The sequence below is a fragment of the Mastigoproctus giganteus genome, chromosome 6 (assembly GCF_048544385.1).
Source record: "Mastigoproctus giganteus isolate SK-2022 chromosome 6, ASM4854438v1, whole genome shotgun sequence".
In the NCBI taxonomy this organism is placed as follows: Eukaryota; Metazoa; Arthropoda; class Arachnida; order Uropygi; family Thelyphonidae; genus Mastigoproctus; species Mastigoproctus giganteus.
In genome coordinates this window covers 174,713,575-174,740,851 of record NC_143580.1, presented here as the reverse complement: position 1 = coordinate 174,740,851, position 27,277 = coordinate 174,713,575, and the positions used below count along the sequence as shown (strand labels likewise).

The window sequence follows — 27,277 nt, the reverse complement described above, 5'->3', positions numbered from 1 at the left end:
TCGGTCTGGAGGAAAGTCAAGAATGATATGCTGATTGACAGGTAGGCGTGGCAAGCGATGTGCTGATTGGTGCGCAAACACAACACACTATAACATTGGTTTAGTATCACTTTAGTAGCACTCAGAAGCCCTAATGGTAACTTGCCCTAACAAACACTTTCCATAATGGTGAAAAAAGGTCAGGTTACCTCCATTTGAATCCCACGGGAGCTTGAGCCCCTCTTGAAATGGAGGGGGTAATCTAACCTTTTTTCTTTAGACTCACAGTCATATTTAGAAATACAGTCATAAAAGAAATTTTTTTTTATGACTATTTTTATTTCTTGTTCAATAATACACCCTAATGGTGAAAAAAAGGTCAGGTTACCTCCACTTGAATCCCACGGGAGCTTTAACTCCTCTAGAAATGGAGGAGGTAACCTTACCTTTTTTCTTTAGAATCATGGGTGGACTAGTGCATAAATTGTTTATTAACAAAATGTTATTTTTTTTTACTTACTTTTATTTTTAAAGACACTCATGCGGATACACACGTATCATAACGTCGGTCAACGCCTCAATAGCTATTCACTACACACACACACACACATACACACATATATATATATATATATATATATATATATACACAAAGGGTACTAGGAAAGTTTTGCAATATGACGCAACAATGAATCACAGGAAGCTGCTTGTTGCTGCATGTTGAGACATGTTCATACGTGCATAGTAGCCGCCGCGCCAAGTCGATGGGCTCAGTTATTCATTAGTAGTGAGAGTGTAAAGTGCTTGCGATGGCATCGTGGTCACGAAATGAGATAAGGACAGTTTAGCGGTATAATTTCGTGCGTGGTTTAACCATAGACCAGTGCTTAGAAGAAATGACTTTTGCACTAGATGATGATTGTCCACATCGTACGATGATATTCAGGTGGTATAGAGAATTCCAAAGGGGAAATTTCACTCTGGAGGATTCTGAGAGGCTGGGAAGGCCACGAACGTCAGTTACGGAGGAAAACGTTACTGCTGTGAGGAAAATGCTTGACGAAAACAGGCGAGTGACCTACCAACAGATAGAGGATACTTTGGGCCTAAATGCACCAGCAATTCGTTCGATTCTGCAAGATCATTTGCACGTGAAGAAACTTTGTTCTCTCTGGGTGCCGCATCAACTGACTGAAGAGCAGATGACACGACGTGTGACTTGGTGCCGGGAGATGTTAAAAAAGTTTGATAAGGGACAATCTCGGTATGTGAACAACATCGTGACAGGTGACGAGACTTGGCTGTACTATTACGATCTGCCGACCAAGGCTCAAAACAAAGTTTGGGTCTTTGATGATGACGACACACCCGTAATTGTCAGAAAATCCCAATCTGTAAAGAAGAAAATGATAGCTGTAATTTTCAAATCGAGTGGAATTGTGGAACGTGTCGTTTTGGACACGCAGAAGACAGTCACAGCTAAGTGGTATACTGAACAATGCCTGCCTAAAGTCATTGGGTCTATGAAGAATCTGCGGCCAAAGTCAAGAATGGACACCTGGTACCTCCATCAGGATAATGCTGCAGCTCACCGCGCCAAAGCCTGCACCGAATATTTGACCACGACAGGACTGAAACTTCTCGAGCACCCTCCCTACAGTTCCAGACCGTGCTCCCTGCGACTTTGCACTGTTCCCGCATGTGAAAATGAAGCTAAAAGGGAGGCGGTTTTCCAGTGATGAGGCCTTCTGCGGGCTTGGGACAACGAGTGTGCTTTACTCCCTAGTGAAACTTGGCAGAACTGGTTTAAAGATTGGTTTCGGAGGATGGAGAGGTGTATTGAATGTAGAGGAAATTACTTTGAAAAAATTAAATAAACAAAGCTGTATTGCAAAACTTTCCTAGTACCCTTTGTATATAAAGGCCTGGCAACCCAAAGGTCGCGGGTTCGATTCCCGCCTCGGGCTTGGATCAAAGTATTGCAAAAACCTTGGGAGTGCATTATGGCCACAGAAGCCTATACGCCAACAACTACCAAAAAAGAAATATATATAAAGAATCTTTCTTTCTTTTCCTATTATTTCCTAACTAACGTTTAAGGTTAGGTAACGAAATAGTAGTAGTTAGTAGTGGTGGCATGTGATGCAAGAAAGCAAATGTATGAACTTATGCAGCATCAGCCAAAAAAAAAAAAAAAAAAAATCACACCATTCCCTCCAAATGCCTGTCCAGTTCCTCCTTAAATTTATTCAACCTATCAACTTCCACAACGACAGATGGAAGTTTGTTCCAGCAATTAACCACCCGCTGGCTAAAGGCAAATTTCCACACATCTATTCTACATCTGTCTTTTCTTAATTTGAATTTATGCCCCTTTAGGTTCGTAATCTGAACAAGTGGAAGGATCCCATCAGAATTCAGCGTGCTCAACCCATTCAAGGCCTTATATACCTCAATCAGATCACTGTGCAGGTGCCTAGTCTCCAGCCACTGCAATTTGCAGAACTTAAGCCTCTCTTGGTAAGAGGATCCCTTCATTCCCCTCACCAATCTTGTTGCCCTTCTCTGTACACGCTCAAGTAAATCTACATCCTTCCTAAAATGAGGCCTCCAGACCTGTATGCAGTACTCAAGGCGTGGCCTGACCATTGCCTTATACAGAGGGATAATCACCTCCTTTTCCCTGCTAACAAAATTCCTATATATCATTGACAAAACCCCATGACCTGCCCTGGCAGCCTGTCTACATTGCTCAGAGAACTTCATATCTGACTGCACAATTACTCCCAGGTCTTTTTCATTTTCTACCACCTTAAGTGTAGTACCACACAGTTGGTAACGTTTCTCTGGGGTTACTTCTACCCATATGCAGTACTTTGCATTTGTCAAGGTTAAACTTCAGTTGCCACTTCTTAGCCCATCTGCCCAAATTTTCTAGATCCTGTTGCAGTAGCACACTGCCATTACTGTCATTAACAACCCTGCCAAACTTTGTATCATCTGCAAACTTCGACATTAAGCCTGATATACCTTCATCAATATCATAAATATAAGGAATTTCCTAACCTACCATTTAAGGTCGAAATATAACGAAAAATAAAGAAACCTTTTCCTTTTTTTGTAACTAAACCTAATTCAACAATATAGTAAAAACACTCGCGAACTCAAACTCTGCTTTTAATAATGAGAAAAAAACGTAATGGAGAACATAGAAATGAACAGAATAAAACTTTTTATTAGTTTAGTTTTCATCAAAAAATCAACCAACGTTTTATTTTCCTTACAAATTTCTTCCATCTTTAAAAGATTAATCGCTACTATTACCTGTTTACCCTTCATCACAAAACTATTATGCACTGTTCTTTACTCATAAGTACACATTATAATGCTAACCAATGACTCTATAGTAGCTTGTCTGTTGTGTCCACCACCAATCATTTCATCGTTTGCCACGCCTACCTGTCAATCAATATATCCTTCTCTGTTTCGGCTCCAGACCGATAACACCTACTGTCCGTTTACCGAGCGAGCAGCACTAGATTCCGGTGTCTGGAAACTAATTTTCTGCATACGTTATCTGACTCTTCTCGTCGTTCTCATGTTGACTTTCTTAACTTATCCCCTTTGGTATTTCCAGGACCAGACACCTTTTGTTCCGACTATGACCATAATTTTATTTATGGATGCCCCAAGTGCCTTCATGACACATGCCAATAGTCTTTATATTCCTTTTCCTCAGTGAATAACAACCTGAGTAATTCTATAGGCAATTCCCCAAGAGCTAGCTGCTTTACTCGAGAGTACAAGGGCAGGTGAATAAGTAACACACTATAAGCTGTAACATCTTTATTATATGAGATATAGCTGTACTTCACATATATAAAATAGTCTTAACTTTGAAATTATCACTCAATGTAAGAACCACCACACTTGCTGCATTTTCTTCAGTGTTCTTTCTAGGCAGTGAATGCAATTTGGTAAAAATCAGGAGGCTGATGTTTACACCAACGTTTAATGTCAGAAATGAGTTCCATATCACTCTCAAACACCTTACCATGTTGTAATTGGTAGTCAAATAAAATAAAAAACTGTGTTTACTCCATACACACGAAAGATGTTTTATTTTATATGAAAACATCCTTGGCTTGGACCAGGTTAAAGGGGTTTAGTATGAAAAGAATCTGAACATTTAACATTTTAAGGCACTTATTTTTTTATTGACAGTTTCATGAATTTGAGGTTGCAATACATTTCAGTAGGTAATTTACTTACAGTGGGTTTGCTAAAATATGATACATACACTTGAGATTTTAAAAGGAGTAAATGTCTTTGAAATACAGCCTTCAATAATAGTTCCGTGATTAGTAGTCGATACAGATCTAGAAGTATTTAACATTAATCCAAATTTATAAAATCAAACCTCTGACTGATTTCTAAGAAATCAGTCAGAGGTTTGATTGAGTATCTGCAAAATTAACTGAAAAATTAATGAAATCTCTACTAAGTATCATTGGTATTCGGTCACATTTCTTGTGAGAAAATTGTTGTAGCAATGCAGCTCCTTCAATCATGTAAGGAAATAAAACGAAATGGATGAATTCAAAGATATGTTCAATCTTTTGGTTAGGTGAAATGTAAATGACTACTGACAATATTGTTTGACCATCAGGAAGAGGGCATTCAGCTGCACAAATGTCTCTAACACTCATGGATTTGCCAAAAGTTTGTCAATAAATCATTTCCATATGAGAAGTAACAACATGAGTATGATTTTCTCACTTATGATAAATCGCTAAACCACCAGCTTGTTGATCTTCTCATTTGAATTGAATGACACAATCGAAGTTAGGTATGCTTACTTTGTTATTTAGCCACGTTTCAGAAAGTAGAAGTAAATTGGATTGTTGTGCGAGTGCATCAGTGAGATCATCACTGTGAGCATGTAAACTTTGACAATTTAACGTTAGAATGGAAAGATCTTGTAATTTACTGATGAATTCGTATAATGTTTCTTGCATGGTAAATAGAGGATTACTTGACAACCTGGTTATTTCATCTTGAAGTGCAAGAGTGGACGTAGCGTTTCTTAGTCCATGATAAAAATTTCTTTTCTCTATTTGCAGCAGTAATGGAAAGATCATTGATATCGGTAACTCAAGATAATGCAGCATAAACTAGTTCTTGACATTTCTTGTATTCATAAACTACAGAATGAAAAGTACCTCCCTAAGATTTATGGATGGTAATAGCACAAGCCGGCATTAGTGGAAAATGATTTTGTTCTGTTGTTATTCAACGAAACACTCTTACTTCTTGCAATTGGTATGGATTCTAAATCGATTTCTCTAGCCATGGCAAACCGACGAGCTTTCATTCTAGCAGGTCCCTCAAAGTCTAAGCTGGTTGTTGGAGTATACTCTGTCTCGCCGGTTCAGGAATCAATTGAAAAAACGAAAATCCTCAGGTAATTCATTTGAACTGAAATCTTCTGGATCGAAATCTTCAGGAAGTTCTTGAATATAATTTCGTGATGTCGACGGTCCAGCTTCTTGATGAGGTCTGTGTAGAAGGCTGATGTTGATCAAAATTTTGAGAGGCAGATTTTATTGTACTCCGCGTTTTTTTGTTTTCTATGTTTTTGAAATCGTTCTTTTGTCAACTTGGGAAGCTTCTTCAGTGGCTTTGAAGCTTTAATTTTTGCATACTTCTCGGTTTCTCTCAGCTGAAGTTTTAGCCATCTTCAAAATATGTTTAATAGTTAGCGAAATCCATTTCTAGACTGTTATGATGTCATAACAAAAAAAATTCTGCAAGAAGTTATTGTTTGTTGAAGTGATTGTTTTATTGTTGCATTCTAGAATCAAAGCTGTTCAAATTTTAAGCCTCTCGTGTCATTCTCCATGTTTTTGAACTCATTCCTTTTTGACACGTGGCTTCTTTGGTGGCTTTGAAGCTTTTATTCTTGCATAATATTACTACCTGCTGCTTGCTCTACTGAGTCAACGTTAGTGACTGTGTTAGCGGCCTTTAGGAAGTGAACTCGTTTGCATCATTTAAAAGCTAATAAAACCTAATAGGACGTGATGTAATTTGCGTCATTTAAAATTTAAACAGTCAGCTTTCTTTGTTACCAATCAGTTGTGTCATTTCCGTTACAAGAAAATTTCATTACCAATCAGTTTTACTCTAGTGCCGCCCTAGATGTTTTCACATAAAAAAAATCGTGTGTGTACCCTGTACGCACGAAATGTGTTTTATGCGTAAACATCTTTGACAACACCTAAATTTTGATAGCTTGAACTGAAATCATGAACAATGTAATTTATGCTCACGTCTACCACTTACTCTACTGAATCAATGTTAGTGATAAATAGGATAAACAAGCCCTCTGCTTACTCTACCGAATCAATGTTTGGAAGAGGTTAGGCCAATAGTCTAATTATCAATTTGATTGTAGCCATTTGAATAGTATGATTGCTACCATACAAGTATTTGTATTGTTATAATCAAACTATCATGTTACTCTGTCATGCTTTGTCGCAAATTATGCATGCAGTGCTATGAGATCTGCAAGAAACAGCAGTATCCATGCATAATATGCTATCGAAACTGACTTGGCTCAGGATCTCAATGAGTACAAGCACGAGATGGTAATGCTGCACATTCCCTTTTGCAACAAGGAAATGGAGATACTGTCAGAGATGAAATATGTCAAGATCTACAATGACAGTGAAGAGCTCATACTAGGTCACAGAATGATTGAAATATGTAAGACAATGACGGCGTTGACCCTGACAAAGCATGTGGTAATGACCTGCATTCATAGCCTGGTAACACAACTGCGAGAAGAAGACCCCTTTCAAAACTTTTACAATCATCCAAACAGTGAGATGAACGAGGATCTAAAGCTTGCCACTCTCAACTGACTCAGCTCAATTGCAAAGAAATGCAAAAACTTGATGACCAACAAGGACTTCTGAAACTTAATGAGAATGACCAATGAAAAGCAAAAGATTCTACTCGTACGTGTAATTTGGAGTCTGTTATCTCCCAGTCGCAAACAGATTCAAATATTCTTGACCGGCCCAGCTGGTTGCAAAAAAACGTTTACAATTTGCCTCTCAATGGAAATATACAACCACTTCAGTAATACAGACGGGTACTGCAACACCTAGATTTCATGTGCTTCAACTGGTAAGGCTGAAATGCATGTAATGTAATGACCTTGGATGTGCTGAGCTGGTTTATGCCAGCTCTGAGCACATCCAAGATCACTGCCCTCAAGATATCTATTTCTGGCTAAGTGCCTTGCCATGAAGTGTGTTGTAAAGTCAGGGTACCTGCATGTACCTGTGCACCTTACAATAAAGATCATATTTATTCTTTGATTACCAAAAGGTTTCTGTCACTGGTGGCAATGGTTAGCCCAAAGCCACCTAAGTGGTGTGCCCTGAATCATAAACGTTTTTCCGCCACCAGCTGTTTTATGCCAGCTCTGAGCACATCCAAGATCACCTCCAATGATCCTTTGCACGTTCTGCTCTCCTGACTCCGTTTTTCTTTGTTATGAAATGGAAATGACGTCATTTCTGCGTCGCAAAATTGTGACAAATTGATTTTACTACCGTCTGAAATTTAGTAGGTACTGCCAAAGATGTTTACCCATCAAAAAAATCTGATGGGGTTGAGGTCAGGGCTTATAGGGTGGGTGGGGCATTATGCTCTACTCCACCTGGTCGATCTTTGACAACACCATGTGTGCCTGATCCTGATGAAACTCGAGGTCCTGCTGATTCAGTTCAGGCCTTTTGGTTTTCAGAGCTCTATTTAGTTTTTCCAGGGACAAGCAATATTTTTCTTTGCTGGTGGTTGCTCCACTTTCCAAGAAATCAATAAAAATGATGCTGTTTTGATCCCATAAGAAAGTGGGCATAAGTTTTGTCAATGATTTGGAAAATTTTGGCTTTTTGTTTACAGGTGATGTCAGGTGTGCCCATTTCATGGATTGTAGTTTGGTTTGGTTTGTGAGTTGTAATGGAAGAGCCATGTTTCATCATGTGTGATGACCCCTTAAAAGCATTCAGGACCACCAGTACCAAACCTCTCCAGAAGATCACAGATATCATTCCTTGTAGCTATTATCTCATGTGAGCAGCTTAGACACCCACTGAGAACAAATTTTTCTGTGCCCCAGTCTATTGATGATGATAAAAACACTTTCCATTGATATTTCTGCAGTATGCATCTCTTGTCTGGATATGCACCTGTCTCCAGATGATCACAGATATCGTTCCTTGTAGCTATTATCTCATGTGAGCAGCTTAGACACCCACTGAGAACAAATTTTTCTGTGCCCCAGTCTATTGATGATGATAAAAAACACTTTCCATTGATATTTTTGCAGTGTGCATCCCTTGTCTGGATATGCACCTGTCATTTGAAATGAGCTGGTTAATGAGTTGTTAATTTTCACTGTTTGTGACAGACTTTGGGCTTCTTGCTCCTGTTTACCCTTGATTTTGGAGCCATCTCTGGAGGTTACCTTGATCAATTGTCTAGTTCCCCATAGATTGCCAGGAATTTTCAGTGGATAGATGTGGCTGACTGATCACCCAATTTGAATTTCATCACATACTGTTGCTGGAAAATGCTGTCACTTGGTCCATCCATATGTTCAGATCTAAACACACCAGAAAAATGATTGGGTGTTTTTATGGGTAATTGGCAGTACAAGAGTACATCATAAATTCCTCCCCTTTCTTATGCACTCATGTGTACACGGATGAGTAATTGTGCATTACTTATTAATCTGCCCTTGTATATTACCCTGCTTAGCACTGCTACTCCCACTACTGTTGTATATAACCAGCAGATTTTACTATTTCTTTACTTGAACTGGAACATAAACTCATATCAGATGAAATGTTGAGGAAATCTGGTCAAACATGACGAAATCAATTCTGGGAGCTGCTGAAGAAAGTCTTGGATATAAACCTATAAAAAATAAAAACTGGCTAAGAACTTGGAATGAAAAATTGAAACAAACAATCAATGAGGAAAAAAAGACCTATAAACTGTTCCTACAAACTAAAGACCTACATTTAAACATAAAATATAAAAAGCTTTGAGCAGAAGTCAGAAAACTAACCAGAAGAATCCGACGAGATGACTGGGATAAATATGTTAAATCTTTAGAACATGATATCACGGGCCCACAGAGAAGAGTTTTTAAATTTTTTAGAAATTACAACTAGACACAAATGATCAAATAAAAACAAACTCCATCTCCCAAGCAGAATGGAAGTAACACTATTCCAAACTATGGTATAACCCAGGCACTAGGGAATTGGAAGATGAATCTGCGATAACCAAAGATGACGAAAATATAACAATGGAAGAACTAGAGTTAATATTACAAAAAACTGAAAATGCCCAGGCATATAGACCATTTGAATGTAGAATTATTTAAATATGGGGGCACCTTACTAAAAAAACGCACTACTAAAATTATTTAACATCATATGGCATAAGCAACAGATACCCAAAGATTGGGAAACAGGAATAGTAATCAATTTACACAAAAAAAGGCTCCAGAAATAAACCTAACAACTACAGAGGGATAACACTGCTGTCAACTGCTGAAAAGCTATACTCTAATATACTAAAGAATAAACTTAATAAATATGAGAACAATTCTTAGAAGAAGAACAATGTGGGTTCAGAAAAGGGAGAAGCACAATAGATGTCATTTTCTCACTACAGCAAATTTTGGAGAAAAGAAGAGAATTCAATCTACCAACATTTCTGCTCTTCATTGATTATGAAAAAGCATATGACAATGTAAACCGGGAAAAACTTTGGCAGATTCTACGTGAAGAAAATATTCCAACCCAACTCCTGAAAGCGATCCAAAGCCTATATAAAAACTCAAGTCTGTATAAAATATTCTAATGGCCAACTATCAGACCCAATTAACACCAATAAAGGAGTGAAACAAGGATGTGGACTATCACCAAATTTATTTAATATCTACATGAATAAAATTCTTAAAGAATGGAAACAAACAATTAACAATAGAGTACAGTTGAACAACAGGAACAAAATCCAAACTATATTATGTGCTGATGATCAAGTTATAATGGCAAAATCCAAAGATGAACTACAGATAGCAGCACATGAACTTAATAAAATAGGTAAAAAGTACGAGATGAAAATCTCCACCTCAAAAACAAAATCAATGGGATTATGTGGAAAAAACATACAAAGAGTCAAAATTGTTATTGATGATAAAATAATAGAACAAATATCTGACTTCACCTATTTGGGAAATTTAATATCAAATGAAGAGAAAGACATCCACACTAAACTACAAAAATATAATAAAATGAATGGAACAATTAAACGCCACTTCAGAAAACAAATGACAACGGAAACAAAATTACGACTGCACAACATCACTTCAAAACCAGCCCTCTTCTACAGCTCTGAGACTTGGGTCATAAATAAGAAAGATGCACACAAACTAGAAGCAGCACAAATGAAATTTTTAAGACCATTATTAGTTTACAAGACTAGACCACCAAAGAAATATAGATATCCACAAGAAATTAAAAGTAGATAACATAGTAAATGACATAAAACGTATCAGGAAAAATGGATCAGCCACTTAGAAAGAATGAACCCAGACCGGATCCCAAAATTAGCCTTTAACTACAAACCTACAGGCAAGAGGGATGTTGGTCGACCAAGACAACGATGGCGAGATCAAGACCACCTCCAAGAGCTACAACGGAACAGGTCTTAAAAGACCTAAGCCAGACCAAGTTAATTTTTTTTTTTTGTTGGTGTTGGAGCATCAGCTTCTATGGCCATATTGCACCTCCCAAAGTTTTTTCATTTTACTGTGATCCAAGCCCGAGGCGGGAATCGAACCTGCGACCTTTGGGTTGCCAGGCAGGCACTTTACCTACCTGGCTATCCCAGTCGGCCACCAAGTTCATGATGATGATGAACTGGAACATTATCTTGTGCTCCTTGGAACATTGTTTGCTGACTTGAGAAGAATTCTCAGGTTGGCAAAAAATGAATCTCCTATGGTGCCATGCACCAGCTACTGTGATATGTGATTCTGCACTATCTACTGACCTAGTTTCCAGTGTGTGTGTGTGTGTGTGTGTGTGTGTGCGCGCGCACACACACACACACACACACACAATAAATTTAGTTTTAAATCCTGTATCAAAACTAAATATTTGCATGTTCTGCACAACTTATGCGATTAGGTGGGGTTTTTTTTATATAAGGTGTTATAGAAATTTTGTTTTCCTTTCAGGGCTCAAATAAATTTAAGAAATGATATATGCAATTGAAATTGGGGGGACTTCACAAAATACAAAAATTAATTTTTGTATTTTTTGTGAAGGCAATTTCTGAAGTTTATGAATATTAGTTATTTTATTTTTTAATAAATGAAATAAGTTCCACTAGTGATCCCACATATCTATTGAAAAGGTTTTTGAATTTTACAATTTAAAAGTTGTCAATTACATGTGCGTTTGTTATGCATCTGAAATATGTCAGTGTTGTGCTAACTTTTTTGTTTTTGTCCTTTCCAGGGTCATTTGAAATAGTAGAAATTACTAGTTGTGAGGGTGAAGCAGTTGTAAACAATAGGAAATCAAAATTGATATTTTTTTATGAGTGGGTGATCAAGGCAAAATGGATAGGTGAGATGACTTTTTGATTTATTTATTATTATTATTATTATTATTTTTTTGTATTGTTAAAGCAGTATGATCCCACATTGACAAAATGTACTTGTAATATTTATTTGAATTTTAGAATATTTTTTATATCAAGATTTAAGAGGTAGTGTTAGGCAATAAACAGTTATGAGCATTTATACAACAACAATTGCTATACAGTGTTTTTAGTTTATTACCAGAAATTTTTACCTACACAGTGTTTATCACAGAAAATAAAGTGGATTACACTTTCTACCATGTTTATTTCAAGACAGAAATATTCTTGTTTAAATAAAATAAAAAAATTGTCCTATCTTTAGCAAGTACCTGTTTAGCTTAAATACAGTAGTCCCCCTCATAGTTAGCATAGTGTTTACAATTGTTGTTTTCTTCACAGCATCTGAAATAGGCTTGGTTCAGATCCCATCAAAATGGGAGGAATTTGTTTTGTATGTGGGCTATTTTTCGTACTCTGATACTCAGTTGGTTTTAAAGTATTGCATAGCCCACCATCCAGAAAGTTGGGTTTTTATCCAGGTAAACTAGACATAGAATACTTAGTTTACAGTTATATGCTGATGTTTCTAGCCATAATTGATTTTATACAAAAACAAACTACTCATAACCATGAGGTTTAGGTTTCTGACTTGTTTCTAAGGTTTCTATGTCTGTTGTATGATGTATTTTGTTGTCAGTGGTAGTTTTATAATACATCATCTTAGGTCATATGCACTAGTGTGTATTATGTCTATATAAGTGTGATCTTAATGCTGTGCAAGCTTGAAAAATCCAAAATAATTCTCAGGAAGAAACCTTACTCCATCTACCCCAGAATCAGCTGACTACATCCCTGGTTAGAGAAATGTACTATGTAGCTTAAAAATATTATTTAAAAATGTAAACATTTATAAAACATACTATTAAGTCACCAACCTCATGTAAAGACATTTTACATTAACCTGTAAAGTAATGCCATCTCATTTGGCAAATCATTGGTCATGATAACTACACAGCAGTTAGTGAGTCATATCTGGGACACCACTAGGAATCTATCCACCCCAATTCACTTGGGGAAACCAAACCAGCACATCCGTATAAAATTCCTGAGTCACCATATATTTGCTAACCTATGATCTTATCAAGAGGTAAAATTTTTATTTCTTTAGTCTTCCTTTTGAAGAAATGTAGTTTTTTTTTTGTTTTTTTTTAACTTCCAGAATCATTATTAAAATTAGCCAGGCCACATAGAAAAATATTGGATTCTTAATGCCACAGAAAGTTATGACTGGATACTCCTTTTCAGCAATATATGATTGGTGAAGGATTATTATACTTGATAAACATACGTACTTGTGCATGTGTAGGGTAGTACATAAAATCATTTTATATGCAGTAAATTCATAAAGAAGGAAAGCTAATTTTGCAAAATGCTATTACCATAACATCTTGTACTCTGAAATTGAGTTGCCTGATTTAGCACTTTGAATAAGTAACTTCCCAAATAGAAGACCTATGCTCTGTAGTTGAGGGCTGGCACTGGTAGCATTACTTCAGGGATAGTTGCCTCATCGTGACAGGTAAGCACCCATAGTATAAGAAATGGCAACCCAGTTGAAGTATTTTTACAATGAGATGCCAGAAGGAGTGTGTTTTTTGAAAAATGCATTTTTGTCTCCTGTAGGAATTTATATGATTATACATTACAGTAAATATAATTTACAAATTTTGAATTTATGTGGTCATATGTAGCAGTAAATTCAAAAATAAAGAAAGGTATGTTTACAAAATGGCTTACACCATAACATCTCATTCTGAAATCCTTTTCAGTGAGTTGTCTCATGTCAGCATTTCTAATAAATAATGCTTCCCAGTATCACAAAAATATTTTGCAGTTTAGCATCAGTTGAGGCATATGATGCAAGAAAGCAAGCTTATACAGCATCAGCCAAAAAAAAAAAAAAAAAAATCCTTCCCATTTCATCCATCCGGTCACTCCAAATGTTTGTCTAGTTCAGCCTTAAATTTTTTTAAGCTATCAACTTCCACAACAATAAATGGAAGTCCTGTTCCAGCAATCAACTACCTGCTGGCTAAAGGCAAACTTCTGCACATCTATACAACTGTCTTTCCTCAATTCGAATCTATGCCCCCTCAGGTTCTTAATCTGAGCAAGCTGAAGTATCTCGTCAGCATTCAGCCTTCTCAAACCATGCACCTCGATCAGGTCACGTTGCAGGTATCTAGTCTCTAGATGCCGCAACTTGTGGAACTTAAGCCTTTCTTCGTAAGCACACTCCTTTGTTCCTCTCACCAATCTTGTTGCCCTTTTCTGTACTCGTTCTAGTATACATCCTTCCTAAAATGAGCCCTCTAGATCCGTGTGCAGTACCCAAGATGTGGCCTGATGATTGCCTTATACAAAGGGATAATCACCCCCTCCATAATTGATGCCGCCAACTCTGACCAATTATAACTTTATAAACATAAATAAAATAAAATTACAAATAAAATAAGTAAAATTGACTGTAAAATGTAGTATAATTTAAAATACTATAAATCATATGAATTCATATAAAAACTTTTAAAAATACTATACATTAAAAGCGTTAAACCCGTACTACTGTAAAACTGAAGCTTTCGGCAGCAACTGCTGCCTTCCTCAACATAAGTAGTGCTGCATCAACAATTCATTATAAAACACTAAGCCTTCCCAGCAGACCCAGGATGTACTATGGTACCTGTGCATACTCGGTTTCCCGTATATCAGCACCAGAAGTGGCACGGGGCTGTATGACCTTAAAACACTCATCCATATCCAGGATAACAGTCTCAAACATTACATTAATTCTACAACCCTTATCCCTATTCAAGCTATGATCACCTAAGGAACGAATCCTTAGGCTCTCCAGCCACTTCCGGTTCCAGAAACCCTCTACCTTATCTGTAATTACAGCTCCTTCAGCTGTTATACCATTGAGCCTGCTCAAACCACTGGGGGAGCATAGTAGGGAGCTTAGGTTGGCTGTCTCGGGGTCGGCCATGGCAGAACATGCCTGGGAAACTGGGCAGTATAACAGCCAAAGGAGGTAGAGGGTTTCTGAAACCGGAAGTGGCTGGAGAGCCTAAGGATTTGTTCCTTGGGTGATCATACTTGAATAGGGATAAGGGAAAAGGAAATTTAATTCATGGTGTAAAGCATGAGGAGCTTGAAACAAAACTTTGAGTGCTACCAACAAATGTATTCATACCCTCAGTAGTACCACACAGCTGGAACGGTAATCTTTGGTGACTGCTATCCATATTCATTTAATCAAGCTAAACCAAATGGCCACCTGAGCCGTAGCTCATCTGCCTCTTACAATCATAACTGTTTTATTTGTTAACAACTTTGGTCAATCAATTTAACAAAACAACAAACAATTACAAAAGTCTAACTTGACTAATGACAAAAATCAAAAGATAGCACAACCTTTAGCCTCGCGGCGGAGTCGGCATCTCTGCCCCCACCACGAGTTTCCATCCCCACCACGAGGAGGTAGGTTGCCCTATCTAGTGAAACACAGTCTGGTACCTGCCAGACTAAATAATAATAACAATTGATCTTTCAAAATTCATAATAACAATTGATCATACAGTACTCACACCGGTCCAGTTCCTGCGAACCCCAACACTGACGTTACTGTGACCGACGACCCCCAGTCACCACCGGGAGAAGTCTTCCTACAATTGCTAAGAAAGGGGTACCCCGACATGATACCAACTAATCCTGTTCAGTTCTTCTCTTTAAAGTATCAACCGCCTTTAAATATTCTGGACAAGTTCGATCGTTAGCACCATGTGCAGAGGGCACCTTCCTCCTCCAGCAATTTACACATTTTGGAGCATCCACTCTTTGTGTACAAGACTTAAAAGTATGACCACTCCAGGCACAGTGACTGCAGAACTCGCCCGCATCACAGTACCGGGCCACATGGCCATACGCCATACATTTATAACATTGTGTTGGTGTCCACAACTCCCGAACACGGTGTGAGCTCCAATTCAAAAACTCTTGAATATTTTAAAAGGCATCTCCTTACACGTGGGGAAACCTCCACCACTACATTGTACCTGGGAGAATTCCTTGACTTATTTTTAGCGAGTATTTTTATCTCGGAAAGAATTTGGTCTTTATTGACAAATCCGTCAACCAAATTCCTTTCCCACAATTCATTTTTTAGGGACTCTCGATCTACATCTGAATGAACATCAAAAATTACTAATCTTGGCAATCGACGAAGGGGCCTTTCAACCTCCATCCCAAGCTTTTGTACCTCCGTACACTCTTCAATTTTCTTGGCGTCGACTTCAGAAGCAGTTTCGATCATTACCCTTTTATTTCTTATAGGTCCAACTGATACTATCTTGACGTCAGTTAAGACAGGGGCAACTCGTCCCATCGACTCACTCTTAACTTGGTCACCAGTACTATATTTGTCCGCCTTTGCCTTCACTATAATCATTTTATTTTTGGACTTTACCTCACTGGAACTGACAGCCTCTGCATATGATCTTTGAACAGCCACTTCTTTTTCTTTCTGTTCCATCAAAGTGCTCAACTTGGTCTCAAGGAGCACATTTCGAACAACCAAGGACTGCACCAACTCAGCCATCTTGTCCCAGTATCCCATTACAATATCTAGATCATGTACACTTGGCTTTTTTAAAGCCGATACAAAAAACCTTAATTTACTTCTATAATGATCCAAATTCTCCAAGGTGGTAGGTTCTAACATACACCGTGCAAATATGGATAGCAAATACACTGCTATCCATATGTAGTATCTTGCATTTGTGAATGCAACTTCAACTGCCATTTTGCAGTCCAGCTGCCTAATTTTTTTTTTAGATCTTGTTAGAGTAGCTTACACTGATTACTGTTGTTAACTACTGTTCCAACCTCTGTATCATCTTGCAAGACATGGGCCCAGAACTCAGTGCTGGGCCCATGTTACTGCACTTCGTTGACTAAACGTTAGTCAGTGAAGAGCAGTGTCCATTAATAACCACTTCTTCCACTCAGCCATCCCTTTATGTAAAGCAGTACAGCAGCCTTGTGTGTGCAACAGTATCAAAAGCCTTCCTGAAATCCAAGTATACAATATAATTTTTATTTGCATCCACTTCATTTGTTACTGCATCATAGTATCCAATCAGATTGGTCATACAAGACAGCTACTTAACAAAGCCATGCTGTGACCACAGTATAATTGCATTCCTGTCTGGGTAGTCCTGCATTACTTTCTTAACCAGAGACTTCATTATTTTCCATAGAACAGAAGTTCAGCTAATAGGTCTGTAATTACTCATGTCACCTTGTGTTTTACTCTGTGAATTGGTTATATATTTGCACATCTGTAGTCTATGGTGATCTTCCCTGAATCCAAAGGGGAAATCTCTTTGGACTGCAGATCTGCAAATGTATAACCAAAAGTGATCTCATAATTATGGCTAAGACTTTGCTTGCCTCCCTTAATATGATTAGATAGATCTCATCTACCCCAGGTACAGTCGGTCCTCGTATAACACGTGTTTACATTACACGAATTTGATCATACACGATTTATAAATAGGGGAACGTTATCTTATATAACACGAACTGAATTCGCTTATGCACAATTCGCCTTTGTGTTTACAAGAAATGGCAGTCGAACGCGGAATCATCCCAACCGAACGCAACACGATAGGAATGAAGAAGATTCTGAAAATGTATTTATGTGTTTTATATCAGTGAAGGGGAAACACATTTCACCATAATAACGTAAAAACCAACACAATTCCAGCTATCGATATAATCGCAAATGCAATTAGATGGAGTTTACTACCAGTTTATAACAGATTCCACTAGCAGAAACGAAACTGGAAATTGTTTTTATTGTTTTATGGTAGTAACCCCCTTTAGTAAAATGTGGGGTGTTAATAGTGTATCTCGGCCTTTACGGTGTTGTTTATTCAGTTGCTATACGCTCGTAGCTTTGTTTATGTGTATTAAGCGTGCCTCCTCGTTTTGTAATTGCGCTTTATTCCCTAAAAATTAGTAAAATACTTAAAAGGTGTGAAAAGGAAGTGTCCTGGTGAAGACACTGCAGATTCAGAGAGAAAAAGAAAAGCAATATCGATAAACAGAGGCGGACTGGATCAAAAATTCTTACCCGGGAAAATTTATAGTGGCCTCATACTACGGTTTATGGCCAAAATCACACTGGCCTCCGGCCCACCGGGGTTTCCTGGGTAAGGCTTATGGCCAGTCCGCCTCTGTCGATAGAGAAAAAAATATGAAATTGTAAAACGCTTTGAGCGAAATGAAAGACCATGTGATATTGCACGTGCTACAGACCTAAATGAGGCAACACCAAGAATTACAAAGAATGCGGAGAAAATAAAAACAACTTTCATAGCGGGAACAACTCAAAGTGTGATTAAAATCCTTTAGATTAAGACAAGAATTGGAAGAGATGGAACAGCTGTCATCTGTTTGGATAGAAAATCAAACAGAAAACAAGTTTGCTTACGATAGAAGCGAAAGCATTAGCGATATTTTATTACGTAATAGTCGTAATAAAATATGTAAGTATTTTATTACGACTATTTTATTTAATATAATAAATTTTTTACAAAAAAAATACGTATTTTATTCGTAAAAAATACTTTTTTAGTATTAAAAAATACTAAAAATACTTTATTATAATATAATAAATATTTTTTATTATTTATTAAATTATAATAAAAAATATATTAAATTTTTATTATGTATTTTAATCGTTATAAAATACGTAAGTATTTTATAACGATTAAAATTACCTGATTAATTTATTGTGTTTGGTAATGTTTTGGTTCCAAATGTGTGTTCAATCTTGGGTGGTCGGCACCTAACCCCACTTTTCCCATAGGGCCTGTTGTTTATATTGGCCGATTTTGCATTGCACGAGGGTTTCTAGGAACACAACTATCGTGCTATACGAGGACAGACTAACTGTACTTTTTTTTTTTTTTATGTTAAGCTTCAATAATTTCTCTTCCACTTTCCTATTGGTTGTCATAAAATCATTTAGCTCCCTGTTAGATTTTAAACTTCTGACATTCCTGTCCCTATTGAACTCCTCATGCATGAATGTAAATGCAAAATACCTATTCAGTTTGTCAGCAACCTGAGCAGGATCATCAACATTTAAACAATCAGCATCAAATAGACCAGTGTGATTCAGCTCCTTCCTTTTACTGTTAATAAGTAAAGAAGTCTTTCTTGCTTTTCTTGGCATTCTTTGCCAGAGATTTCTTGTAATCTGCTTAAGCTTACCTAAACTCCTTTGTGATTTAAGTATATACTAGTTTATATCTACCATAGGCTTCTGTATCACCTAATAATTTATATGGATCCCATGCATTTTTATTCTCTGCTCTAGCTCTTAGCAGTTCATCTGACATTCATTTAAGTCTAAGCCTTGAACTGTATTTCTTAGTTGGTATGACAAGCCTAGTAGCATTTAAAGTTACTTCTCTGAATGCTTCTCATTTATAATTTGTTGTTGGAAATATCATGTGGTTGCACTGCATAGAATATAAAAACTGTCACAAACTACTTGAGTCACCCTTGCAAAAGTCCTTCCCTTTACCCTTGACAGTAGATATGCTTATGTGGGATTTTCTTTAAAGCAAATTTCACGTCAGCATTTTGTGATCACTGTAATCTATCTATTGGTTCTTTTTTATTTGCAGATTCAGAATGCATGAAGAATCAAAAAAAAACTGCTGATAATCAGATCAAGAGTATTGCTTCCTCTTGTTGACTAATATCCTGCTGTATAAAACAATTATCCAGTAAATTAACAAAAGTCTTGCTAGTATGTGAGTGACCAACCCACAAGTTTCAGTCATTGTCTGGACAGTTAATCTTTGTTATAAGACATTCTAATTTACTGGCCCATTTACTCTTTCTCTGTATTTGGTCATTAGGCCTATAGCACACTCTTCTCACTTTTGTTTTCTCATTGCTTATGTCACACTGAACTGACTCAGCATTGCACTGGCTGTGTTGACTGGATGCATTATCATAGATTTAATATGCTTCTTAACTAAGACTGTAGCCCCCCTCCCACTTGTCCCCATATTTAAATTGTGCATCTTTTATGTCCAAGTGACATAGTGTACTTGCAGACGTACCTTGGTTCTATTCTTTCTGTCCTCTTTTTGCACAATATTTCCCATTTCCCTGACAATAGTCACTAACAATAAATACATCTTGTGGGACCAGTGCATTCTGCCTTGGGGATTGCCACTGTGTTGACTGAGGCACAAGTGAGGGCTCTGGCATTTAGTTGGGCAGCTGTGAGCTTAATGTGTTCCATTTTAATTCTTTCAAGGACATTTTAATTCCACTCTGTTCTTCAAGCTCTCGTTAGAACACGTTTGCATTATTTAACCTCAGAGGCTCCCATCTGGTGAATATGGGCTTGGCACACCCAAGGTCCTGAGCTAGATATCATCGTTCTTCTCTTTCTTGGTGATTCCCTTTTACTTTTGTCTCTCTCTCTCTCTCTCTCTCTCTCTCTCTCTCTCTCTCTCTCTCTCTCTCTCTCTCTCTCTCTCTCTCAGGGTAACTTGAATTTTTTTTTTTTTTTTTTTTTGGGCTGGTGCAGCACATAAGCCTTGGACTTCCTTGCACCATATAGCTAATATTAATAATAATAATAATTTCCTCATACCCTTTGCACCGAACACATGCATATATGCTTTTAATAAGCGGAAGAAAGGGAACTGGGAGTTATAATACAAGAAAATATGAAGATTTCTGAGTAGTGTAAACTGGCAGCCAGGAAAGACCATGGTGTCCTATCGATTTATCAAACATTATCCTGTTGAGATATGGAGGTCATAGTCCCACTGTATAAGGCAATTGTAAGATCACATTTGGAATACTGTATTCAAGTATGGAGACCTCATCTGAAAAAAAAAAAAAAACATTGCACTTCTTCAATGAGTCCAAAGCCTGGCAACTTTCATGGTAAGACTGGCAAAAGGGTGGCCATATGAGGAAACATTCTGATTATGTGAGCTACAGAGCTTTGCAACCAGGCACCTCAGAAATGAGGTTTATAAGGCTCTGAGAGGGATCAGTAAAATGATTGAAGGCAGAATTTTCACTGTTATAGAGAATTCCAGAACTAGGGCCCGTATATTCAAATTACTGGGAAAGAGTTTGACTGGATTGTAGGAAGTTTTCTTTTAGCCAGTGAGTCATTGACTGTTGGAACAGGTTTCCTTCAACATTTCTGTCCTTTCTATACTACTGTTGGAATATCACAGATATCCCAACAGCATCCTTTGTACAAAAGGGTACTGGAAAGTTTTGCAATACAGCTTTGTTTATTTAATTTTTTCAAAGTAATTTCCTCTACATTCAATGCACCTCTCCATCCTCTGAAACCAATCTTTAAACCAGTTCTGCCAAGTTTCACTAGGGAGTAAAGCACACTCGTTGTCCCAAGCCCGTAGAAGGTCCTCATCACTGGAAAACTGCCTCCCTTTTAGCTTCATTTTCACATGCGGGAACAGTGCAAAGTCGCAGGGAGCAAGGTCTGGACTGTAGGGAGGGTGCTCGAGAAGTTTCAGTCCTGTCGTGGTCAAATATTCGGTGCAGGCTTTGGCGCGGTGAGCTGGAGCATTATTCGTGATGGAGGTACCAGGTGTCCATTCTTGACTTTAACCGCAGGTTCTTCATAGATCCAATGACTTTAGGCAGGCATTGTTCAGTATACCACTTAGCTGTGACTGTCTTCTGCGTGTCCAAAACGACACGTTCCACAATTCCACTAGATTTGAAAAATACAGCTATACTTTTCTTCTTTACAGATCGGGATTTTCTGACAATTACGGGTGTGTCGTCATCATCAAAGACCCAAACTTTGTTTTGAGCCTTGGTCGGCAGATCGTAATAGTACAGCCAAGTCTCGTCACCTGTCACGATGTTGTTCACATACCGAGATTGTCCCTTATCAAACTTTTTTAACATCTCCCGGCACCAAGTCACACATCGTGTCATCTGCTCTTCAGTCAGTTGATGCAGCACCCAGAGAGAACAAAGTTTCTTCACGTGCAAATGATCTTGCAGAATCGAACGAATTGCTGGTGCATTCAGGCCCAAAGTATCCTCTATCTGTTGGTAGGTCACTCGCCTGTTTTCGTCAAGCATTTTCCTCACAGCAGTAACGTTTTCCTCCGTAACTGACGTTCGTGGCCTTCCCAGCCTCTCAGAATCCTCCAGAGTGAAATTTCCCCTTTGGAATTCTCTATACCACCTGAATATCGTTGTACGATGTGGACAATCATCATCTAGTGCAAGAGTCATTTCTTCTAAGCACTGGTCTATGGTTAAACCACGCATGAAATTATACCGCAAAACTGTCCTTATCTCATTTCGTGACCACGATGCCATCGCAAGCACTTTACACTCTCGCTACTAATGAATAACTGAGCCCATTGACTTGGCGCGGCGGCTACTATGCACGTATTAACATGTCTCAACATGCAGCAATAAGCAGCTTCCTGTGATTCATTGTTGCATCATATTGCAAAACTTTCCTAGTACCCTTTGTATATGGAAGTATACATGCACCGTTCTTACTCTTGGTTACCCTATCACAACCCATGTATTTACTTGTTCCATGATGACTCATAGCAGGCCTTTAATTCCCCAGCACCTTGCTTTCCAGGTACTGGGGATTTCAAGAGATTCCAATAGGAGCAGTGCAAGAATCATTTTCGCCTCTGCCTGCAACTATTGTTAATCCATTAGTCTGTGTATCTCCCCCCCCCCAAAGATAGCAGTTTTCTGACCCACCTAACACTGCCTTGATAGCATCAGCAAGTATTCTTATGCCCTTTCTATTTAAGTCTCTCCTGTTAACAAGCACAGACCATGCTTTGAAAAATTCCACCTCATGAGCCTTGCACAATCTCTTCGGGGCCAAATTGATTGAAAGGATTTCATCATATACTCCCTCCTATCATATCTAGGCAAAATTGCAGACACTTTCAAATTTAACTCTGACTTGTGATTCCTTTTTTAACATTGCCATGGACTTGCTAAGCAATTTCATATATGTCTAACTTTTGATGTCATTAGTGCCAACATGTATAACAGTATCATCTTTTGTGTATCTTAAAAGATATCTGGTGTATGTTATCAACTTTTATCCCTGGCAGACATACCCTGGTCTTATTCCACCTATCCTTTTTTCAGTGTATTTCCCATTTCCCTGACAATATTTACCAAAAGTAACTAACTCCTGGGATCAGTGCATTCTGCCTTGAGGTTGCAATTGTATTGCATGATGCTCAAGTGTGATCCCTGGCATTAAGTTGGGCAGCTGAGAGCTTGAATGCCCCCTCCCCCCACATTTTAATTTCTTCATGGGCATTCATCCTACTCTTTAAACCAGAATGCTGAGTTGGCATCTAATTTCTTCGCACTCTCTGTGCCGAACTCACACAAATGAATCCCCCATCCCCTTGGCTGTATGATGTCCTGTTCCAGAAAAGTATTCAAACATTGTACAAACAGCACATTTCGTCAGGCTGTGATTCGTAGGAGACTTGCTTCTCCCACTGTCCCCTGACCCATAGCACTCCCACTACTCGGAGTCCTTTGTTCTGTGTTCTAGCCTTGGCCATGATTTCTTTTTAAATTCAGTATAATTGAAATACTACACTAAAGTAATATACTTAAATCCAATAATAACACTAGTCTAATTCATCAGTTATGCAGCAGTAATAACATACTGTGCTATCAATTTAATTTATATGTATTATGCTATCAAATTTACATTATATATTGTGCAATACCATTGTTTGTAAACTTAAGTTAATTATAATAAAATTATCTAATGCCATCCTACATGATTTGAACACTTCATGTACCTATTTACCGCAATTAAAACACAAGAATTTTCCTACCATGCGTTACAGTATGATATGATATTTGTGCCAAATCGCTGATACAGAGGTTCTGCCTATAGCAAGTTGGGATGTAGAAAATCTCTAGCTAAATTAAAAAAATATTTTTTTAAATAAAAAAATAAAAATAAATTTATTTTTTTCTAATTTTAAAATTTAAAAATAAATCTCAGGTAATTTTTGGGTAACACCAAAGGAAACCAAATTCAGTGATTATATATAGGTAAAACTAGTTAAGGACAATCTTTAACCTTTTCTGCTCTTATCTTATTTTAGCAGTTCTTATAATTAGGGCTAGATTTAACATTATATTAAATAATATGCCAGATCTTTAATGAAAGCCATTTTTACATATAACATACAGCACTCAATAACAGATTGTGTTTCTTAAAAATTTCAATTGCAAATTTTTTAGCAAAAAATGTTTTTTTTTCCACTTCAAACTAATGCTAATATATGGATAACATAGTGAAGAAATGAATGGATTTCTAGAGTATTAGGCAATTAGACTTATAACCCATCACGAAATGACAGATTTTGTAATAAGAAGCAGGAGGAGGGGTTATGAAATGTTATGATGTGGGACTGGTTTCATGAAAAATGATTCTAATAATATAGAATTAAAGGTTTTTTTAAAGTTTTGTTGAAGGGGTGTTGAGAGTTACATAATCACATGACATAACATGTCAGCAGTCTATAATTTGGACAGTTTTTTTTTTTTTTTTTTCTATCATAATTTGGCAAATTTTAATTATCAAATTATTTATATAGGTTTCTGCATTGACTAGATGTTCCTGGTGTAACTATGCCACCTTTCTGATTATGACATAAATAGTTTAATCTAGATCCTTCTGTCTTCACCATTCTTGTTTAGCAGTGATATAATTCTACAGCAGTCAGCTATATGCATGTCTCTATTTGCAGATAGTTCCCCGTCTTTTCCAACAAATATTGCAGCAACCTCCATTTTGGATGTAGGTGCATTATATCGTCTCTTAACCATCTCATCCAATTGTTGCATTACTTTGGCCATGCACCCTTGGTTTGATTGCTTTTCAAGCATTGTTGCTTCAGCAGAATTGAAAATATAAAGTTGTCAATATTCTGGCTTATTTGATCATTTGGATATAGCGGTCGGACCAAATGTTAAATCTGGCTGTGTATTCTAAAACAGTATGGACTATTTCTAGGCAGTGATTTAATATCTGCACCCATTGATGTGAATGCCAATGCTGAGTTGTACTTTTGTATATGTTCTCTGTAGTGATTTGCTTCACTTGTATCATCTGTGAGCAGCTCTCTTAATAGAGTAGGTGTCTCAGACAGTGGGTCGAGTGAAACCTTTCCATCGTGACAGCATTTAGTGTATTTATCCGATGTGTTTAACTCATGTCCCCAATATCTTGCATTGCAGTACTGACAGTTGTAACACATTTTCTATGTCATGCTCTTCTTAGTTTTAGAGTCTAGTTATAGAGTCTAAAATAAAGTTATAGTTGTAGAGTCTAGTTTCAGTCTCTTAATCTATTAGATCTCTCCTCTAATGTTTCATTAGCATTTATTTTACGGTTTCTCAAAGTTCTTACACACTGTTCAGCCATTTTTACATTTCTTAGAATAGTTTATTGAAATTGAAGACAGATAAAATAAAAATTGATAGCTTTCAGTCAAAAAACATTAAGTAGCATGTACAAAAATTAATAAAGAATGCCCGGCATTGGTGGTCATATGAGGTGAATTGCGTGAATGGGTGCTGGCAACAATTAGCAGTTGGAAAAACGTTAGTACAAAAATTAATAAAGAATGCCTGATATGTTGGTCATGTGAGATGAACAGGTGCTGGCAACAATTAGTAGTTGGGAAATTTGGGCAGCATACCTAAGCCTTTATATATATAGATTATTCATCATATTTTTGAATGGTATAATTACTTTAATTATAATGGGGAATAATTATAGTAAAATTCTTAAAATGGATTTTATGTATGTATTATATGATATGATTATATGTATATATTATAAATCATGGTAATTGTTTTTGGAAGGATTCCTGAAGAATAGTGATAAGGAAGTGAAAGGGACTATGGAAATTCCTAATCTTAGTGAGGAGAATGACATTGAAGACATAGATGTAAGTTTCTGTTGTTTCATTAGTTGAGTGATATTTTGTTTTTCTTCCAGTAATCAAAGGTAATAAAGAATACCTTTATCCTGTGTATATCAAAATGTGATTTATAACCTCCTCACAAAGCAGGTACTGGTATGTGGCAAGGGGAATCACTGGATTATGGTGTTTTTGCTGCAACCAGTGGAGTTGGAGGAAGCGGAAATCTGTTGGTTGATGGGATCTGATCTTATATTGTTTTGGAACTCTATTTACCAAGAGAAGCCCTAAGTGTGGCTGTTCAGGATAGTTCAACACTAGTAAACTTTGCCTACTAGATTAGATGTGCTCTAACTGAGTCCACTTCTCTTTAAAATTGGACTAGTTTTTCAGGCCTTTTTAGTAATGTATAGTGCTACAGGTAGCCTAGGCAAAACTTCCATGTGCATATTGAGGTAGCATTTTTTTTTTTTTTTTTTTTTTTTTGTTGGACCCCATGATGGGCAAAAAATTTAATCTGTTTTCCCTTTTTACTCTCCTGAATAATTTATTACATCCCTCTTCTCAGGTTTGAATGTGGTCTCTTTATAACTGATTTGATATTGCTGCACTGTATCAAAGATATGTGGAATATAGATGCTAGGTACTTGTCTCCAGACATTGCAATTTGCAGAACTTAAGCCTTCCTTGGTAAGAGCAACCCCCTGTACTCCCTAAACCAACCTTGTTGCCCTTCTCTGTACTCATTCCAACAGTTACTCATCCTTCCTAAAATGAGGCCCCCAGACTGGACAGTACTCAAGGTTTGTTCTGACCATTGACAAAACCCCATGAGCTGCTCTAGCAGCCTGTCTACACTGCTCAGAAAACTTTATCTGACTGCACAATTATCTCAAGGTCTTTTTTATTCTCCATTACACTGAGTGTAGTACTACACAGTTGATGCATTTCACTGGGGGTTACCTATATGCAGTACTTTGCATTTGTCAATGTTAAACTTCAGTTGCCACCTCTCAGCCCATCTGCCCAACTTTTCTAGATCCTGTTGCAGTTGCATACTGTCATGAACAACCCTGACAACCTTCATTTCATCTGCAAACTTGGACGATAAAAGGAGATAAAACTTTGGAGATAAAAGTTGTGATCTGAGGTGCCTAAAGGACCACTCACTTCGATCGTATACTTAGAAGGGTTGTTTGTGAGAAAAAGATCAAGCGTGTTGGCTGTATGGTTAGGATTGTCAGGTATTCTCTTAGTAAATGAACAATCTGTGCAATTAGTAATTGCAAAAGCCTCAGCATCTCGACTAGCTGGGTTGGTGTGACTAGAAAACGGAAGCCAACTGGAGTTATGAACATTAAAATCACAAAGGAAAATTACCTCACTGTTAAAAAAAAGTTGGACTGGAGAAAGTCAAGTTGCAAACAGAGGAAGTCAAAGAGCTCCAAGTGGTTAGTGGA

The 27,277-nt window shown here is 37.4% G+C and overlaps 1 protein-coding gene across 1 annotated transcript in view; it reads left to right on the top strand.

Annotated features, from left to right (window-relative positions):
- Positions 1-27,277, top strand: part of LOC150084763 (activator of 90 kDa heat shock protein ATPase homolog 1) — a 195,885-nt gene that overhangs the window by 56,213 nt on the left and 112,395 nt on the right. The window contains exons 3-4 of the mRNA XM_090375515.1: positions 11,595-11,705; positions 25,759-25,844. Coding sequence (XP_090231641.1) covers positions 11,595-11,705; positions 25,759-25,844 — 197 coding nt within the window. The remainder of the gene's footprint in view (positions 1-11,594; positions 11,706-25,758; positions 25,845-27,277) is intronic.